Source organism: Chlorocebus sabaeus, chromosome 6 (genome assembly GCF_047675955.1).
Source record: "Chlorocebus sabaeus isolate Y175 chromosome 6, mChlSab1.0.hap1, whole genome shotgun sequence".
In the NCBI taxonomy this organism is placed as follows: Eukaryota; Metazoa; Chordata; class Mammalia; order Primates; family Cercopithecidae; genus Chlorocebus; species Chlorocebus sabaeus.
In genome coordinates, this window is record NC_132909.1 from 47958114 (window position 1) to 47964113 (window position 6000).

Genomic DNA, 6000 nt, shown 5'->3' on the forward strand with positions numbered 1-6000 from the left:
TTATTCTTTAACAAGAAGGGAAACTTTGAAGACTACATATAAGAAACTTGAGGCCAAGTTGAGGGCCTGGGAAAGCATTTGAAAGGAATGGGAGTGGGGAGCTTATTCAGGATAAGCAGATAATTAACAAGGAACAATGAAGGCTCAGCTAAATTGGGAACAATGAATGTATAGCACTGTCATTGGCATGACTGGGTGAAATGTCCAGGTTTGCCAGGTGGCTGAGTGTAGGGGGTAAGAAATCATGCACAATTAATCTTGGGCTGAGGAATTTTGCAGGGGATGAGGTGGAAGGATGGAGGTGAGGAAGTTGAGAGAGGGATTACTCAGAGTAAGCACAGGGGTGGATCTAGTCATGTTGACTTGGAGAAGACTCAGCAACTACTCGTCCGGGCTAACTGAGCCATTTGGAGAACACAGATGTGACTGGAGAAGTCCCTCACATCCTCATTTTTGACTCAAGCTATTGTACCACCTTCCCAAGAGGTCCCCGCCTCCTCCAATACATCCATGATGAGCGTGAGTCAAAGCAGATTTCCTTTTTTTTTTTTTTTTTTCGAGATGGGGTCTCACTCTGTTGCCCAAGCTGGAGTGCAGTGGTGTGATCTTAGCTCACTGCAACCTCCACCTCCTGGGTTCAAATGATTCTTCTGCCTCAGCCTCCTGAGTAGCTGGACTGCAGGCACACACTACCATACCTGACTAAGTTTTGTATTTTTAGTAGAGACAGGGTTTCACCATGTTGGCCAGGCTGGTCTTGAACTCCTGACCTCAAGTGATCCACCCTCCTCAGCCTCCCAAAGTGCTGGGATTATGGGCATGAGCCACCACGCCCGGCTATAGACTTCAATTTTTAAAGAGAAAGGAGTAGCCACTGAAGCCTAGAAATGAGATGATGGTGTCGATGGCAGAAACTCACATGATTGACCAGTGGGCTGGATTGTGGGGAAAACAGGTGAGCCCCTGATGAACTTGCTTCTTTCATCTTCTTTATTCTCCTTTTTACTCACTACTCCAGCCACACTGGTCTTCTCTCTGGTCCTCCAGCACTCCTAGTGCGTGCGCATCTCAGAGTCTTTGCATTGTGCCTGCAATGATTTCTCCCAGACACTCAGGGTACCTTTTTATCATGTAAAAGCTTAAATGTCACCTCTTCAGAGAAGCCCTCTCTGATCATCTGCTCAGAAGCAGTCCCATACAGTGACTGTCCTTTGCTGTTATCACCACTTGAAGTTTGTAATTGGTGCGTTTCTATGTGTACCTCTTGCTTTCCCCATTAGAATGTGTCTTAGTACATGTCAGCTGCTGTAACAAAATACATAGACATTGTGGCTTAAAGAACAAAAATGTATTTCTCACAGTTCTGGAGGGTGGGAAGTCTAAGATCAAAGCACCCACAGATTCCGTGTCTGGTGAGGGCTGTCTTCTGGTTCATGGAAGGCGTCTTCCTGCTGTGTCCTTGAATGGCAGAAGGATGGAGGGAGCTCTCTGGTGTGTCTTTTATATGGGCACTAATTCCATTCATGATGGCTCCATCCTCATGACCTAATCACCTCCCACTGTCCCACTGGGGGTTAGGATCTCAACATATGAATTTGGTTGGAGAGGGAAGGGGACATAAACATTTAGTCCATAACAGAATGTAAGTGCTATGAGGACAGGAGCCATGTGCCTGGAACATAGTATGTACTCAGTTAATATCTGTGGAATGAATGAATACATTGGTGATTTTGATAGGACAGGTGTTTTGAGAGGGAAATTATTAGGCTGGTGAATGAGTGAGAACAGGCACTGATAAGGAAGAGAATAGGGGCATACAAGTTTCAAATGTGGAACAAAGAGTTGGGGGCAGAAGATAAGGGAAGCTTAGAAGGCCAGAGACAGGGAATGCCTTGGCAACGTCTAGGGAAGGATCCTGAAGGTAGTGATTATTTGGGGCATGGTTGAGAGGGCTTGAATGGGGAGTAGATACCTGAAAGGTTGTATATCCTGGAGTTGTAGGACCTTTTCTACCATGATGGGGAGATAAGGAAGAGCAGGAGGAGGAGGTGGGCTTCATTCGTGGGGCCCGGTGGCATTCGTTAGTGTATGGGGAAGACTGGGATGGAGTAGGGTGCTGTATCATGGGTACTGCATGGCTCCAGGGCCCTATATGAGCAAAGCCTTGGGGATGCCAGCCTCAGACCTGCAAGGGAGGTTAGGAGGGAGCCCTGACGGGTATGTGGCTCCCTCACACAGGTATGCACCTGTGGGCATCCTGTTCCTGATTGCTGGGAAGATTCTGGAGATGGAAGACATGGCCGTCCTGGGGGGTCAGCTGGGCATGTACACCCTGACCGTCATCGTGGGCCTGCTTCTCCATGCCGGTGGCGTCCTTCCCCTCATCTACTTCCTCATCACTCATCGGAACCCCTTCCCCTTCATTGGGGGCATGCTACAAGCCCTCATCACTGCCATGGGCACGTCTTCCAGGTATGGCCTTGCTCCCCACCCCAGCACCATTTCTGGTTGCACTTGTCCTTCATGTCCTCTCCTAGGGCATCTGCTCTCTCCCTTCCTTAAACACCTCTTCTGAGTTGTCCAATAATGTCCAGGGCTCTGGAGGGCCTCCAGCTGGTGCAACACCTGGGGGCCAATCATTGTCCTGGGCTGGCTCTCCTGATCTCCTTTTCTCCTTTCCTGTTTTTTAACTTTCTATGGAGGAGAACCAGGTACCAATTTTGAGGTTAAGAGGGAAGGTTCCAGGATGCCCCATGAGCTCAGTCGATTCCTAGCTCAGAGGGTGTCATCTCTGCTTGTGAGATGGTGTCTGGGAGATCTCTTGGCTGCTGCTTCCTCCTCCTCCTCCTCCTCCCCCCCTCCTCCTCCTCCTCCTCTTTTCCTCCCCTTTATTCTCTTTCTCCTTTTTCTTCTTCCTCCTCCTCTTCTTCTTTTGTAGTTTTAGGGGATTAATTAAGAGCATCATCCCAATTCAAAAACAATTTGAAAAGTAGCACAACAGCCAAAAAGATGGAAGAATTTTTTTTTTTTGAGACAAAGTCTCATTGTGTTGCCTGGGCTGGAGTTCAGTGATGTGATCTTGGCTCACTGCAACCTCTGCCTCCTAGGTTCAAGCGATTCTCCTGCCTTAGCCTCCCAAGTAGCTAGGATTACAGGCGTGCACCACCACACCTGGCTAATTTTTGTATTTTTAGTAGAGATGGGGTTTTGCCATGTTGGCCAGGCTGGTCTTGAACACCTGGCCTCATGTGATCCGCCCACTTTGGCTTCTCAAAGTGCTGGGATTACAGGTGTAAGCCACCATGCCCGGCCAAAAATATCTTTTTTTAAAAAAAAATTTTCTTTTGACATGAGGCCTCACTCTATCATCCAGACTAGAGTGCTGTGGTGTGATCTCCACTCACTGCAACCTCCACCTCCCAGGCTCAAGTGATCCTCCCACCTCAGCCTCCCAAGTAGCTGGAATCACAGGTGCGTGATTCCAGTCCTCCTGGCTAATTTTTTTTTAGCCCTTCCGGCTAAGTGTTTTTTTTTTTTTTTTTTTTTTTTTGTAGAGACGGGGTTTTGCCATGTTGGCCAGGCTTGTCTTGAACTCCTGCGCTTAAGTGATCTGCCCGCCTCGCCCTCCCCAAAGTGCTGTGATTACAGTCACGAACCACTGCACCTGGTCAAAAACAGAATTTTTAAAATTGCCCATAACCCTGGTCAGGGTATCTTGGTGCCTCTTGGTCTGTGGCTACGTAAGACTAATGTCAGTGTATCCTAGAATTAAACTCACGTAGTCACCGCTGAGCTGGACACGCAAAGACCCTCTATGAGTCCAGGATTCCAACCGTATGATGTAAAGCTGACCACAGAACACACGTCCTGTGGACAGGCTTACCCCAAATGAGATGCCCACTTCTTTGAGTAAACCCGCCAACCAATTAGGTCACTTTTCTCCCATAAGACATGGCGGGGAGATGGATAGAGAAAGTTAACATAGCTGAGGTCAATGATGGTGCAAACAGGGGAGTCTGGAGTAGGGGCCCTCCCTGAAGTCAGCAGACCTTTGGTCCTGTCCTTTCTGGAAATGGATAGGTAGAATGAACTAGTGCCATAAACTAGCGTGTGTAGTCATTGGTCTTAGCTATTGGCTTTAAGTGGGTCAAGAGGTCTTCAGATTGGGAGACCCTCATTGCTGTTTTCTCCCTGTATGATGAGGAGTTGCTCCTTTCCTTTGTGCAGGTATCAGCCTCTGAAATGTTATACCCTTGTCTTCTGCCTCTTGCGGAGCCCCCACCTGGCCTGCTCTATGTTCTCAAGGGGAACGCTCCTCGGGTTCATTTTTTGCCCAGGCCACGCCCAGCCCATGCCCTGCTCTGAGCCCCGCCCTGCCTGGCCACGCCCTATTCTCAGTTCTTCCTCACCTGACCACGTCCTGCTCTGAGCCCCGCCTCACCTACTCCTCCCCTGTTCTCAGCCCTGCCCATGTGACCCAGCCCTCCCCATTCTCAGCCGTGCCCCACTAGGTCACGCCTTGTTCCCAGCCTTTCTTCGGCTTGGCCACGCCCCATTCTCTGCCCTGTCCCACTAGGCCACACCCTGTTCCCAGCCCCGCCCCCACCAGGCCACGCCCCGTCCTCAGCCGTGGGCTCTTTCCCCCAGCTCAGCAACGCTGCCCATCACCTTCCGCTGCCTGGAGGAGGGCCTGGGTGTGGACCGCCGCATCACCAGGTTCGTCCTGCCCGTGGGCGCCACGGTCAACATGGACGGCACTGCCCTCTATGAGGCCCTGGCTGCCATCTTCATTGCTCAAGTTAACAACTACGAGCTCAACCTGGGTCAGATCACAACCATCAGGTGAGGGGATCTGCCAGCAGATGAGACTTCAGCGATCTTCAGCTTGGCTGGGAGGGTTGGGGAGGGAGGAGGGGGCCACAGCTGGAGCTCAGAGGAGCCCTCGGATGTTGGAAGAGGGATGTGGAAAGAACCCAGTGCCGGATGAGGTGAAAGGTAAAGTTGCCACCTGAGGCTGTCAGGAGCTGCCAAGACGTTCCCGTCAGTTTCCCTCTCACGTGGGAGATCCGTTTGTCCAGTGTTTTCCAAAGCATGGCTGGTGCATCCTAATAACCCGAGGTTCTTGTTATGAATATAGATTCTTGTATTTATAGGCCTTATACATTTATCTATTCCTGTGTTTATAGGCCCTATCATCCAGTGGTTCCAACTTAGTCATTACAAAAATAGCAGTGAGCTGTTATCTCCTTCAGGTCTTCAGCGTTACTTTTTCAGGGAAGCCCTGTTTAAAATGGCATATCCGGTCTTGCTAAGGAGGCACCGTTTCCCCATGTAGTACCATCTCCATATAGTATGAATTTTACTTATTCATTTTGTTTATTATTTGCTTCCCATACTAGAATGTAAACTCTGCCGGGCGCGGTGGTTCGCGCCTGTAATTCCAGCACTTTGGGAGGCCGAAGCGGGAGGATCACTTGAGGTCAGGAGTCTGAGACCAGCCTGGCCAACATGGTGAAACCCCATCTCTACTAAAAATACAAAAATTTGCTGGGCGTCGTGGCTGTCGCCCGTAATCCCAGCTACTCGGGAGGCTGAGGCACAAGAATCACTTGAACGTGGGAGGCGGAGGTTGCAGTGAGCCAAGAGTCTCGCTCTGTTCCCCAGGCTGGAGTGCAGTTTTAAAATCTGTCATTTTACATAGTTGCCTTTCTTTTTTCTACTAAGAATACCTAAAATCTACTCTGTTAGAAAATTTCCAGTGTACACCCTAATATTATTAACTGTACTCCTCCTATAGTACTTTAGATCTCTAGATATATTCATCCTACATAACTGCATTTTTTTTTTTTTTTGGAGACAGAATCTCACTCTGTCACCCAGAATGGAGTGCAGTGGTGCAGGCATAGATCACTACAGCCTCAACCTCCTGGGCTCAAGCCATCCTCCCGTCTTAGCCTCCTAAGTAGCTGGGACTACAGGCATGCACCACCATGCCCTGCT

General features: G+C 49.5%; 1 protein-coding gene across 2 annotated transcripts in view; it reads left to right on the forward strand.

The window, feature by feature from the left end:
• Positions 1-6000, forward strand: part of SLC1A6 (solute carrier family 1 member 6) — a 33904-nt gene that overhangs the window by 22620 nt on the left and 5284 nt on the right. For both annotated transcript variants that reach the window (XM_037992071.2, XM_073016850.1), the window contains 2 exons: positions 2239-2472; positions 4648-4842. In XM_037992071.2, the coding sequence (XP_037847999.2) occupies positions 2239-2472; positions 4648-4842 (429 nt within the window). The remainder of the gene's footprint in view (positions 1-2238; positions 2473-4647; positions 4843-6000) is intronic.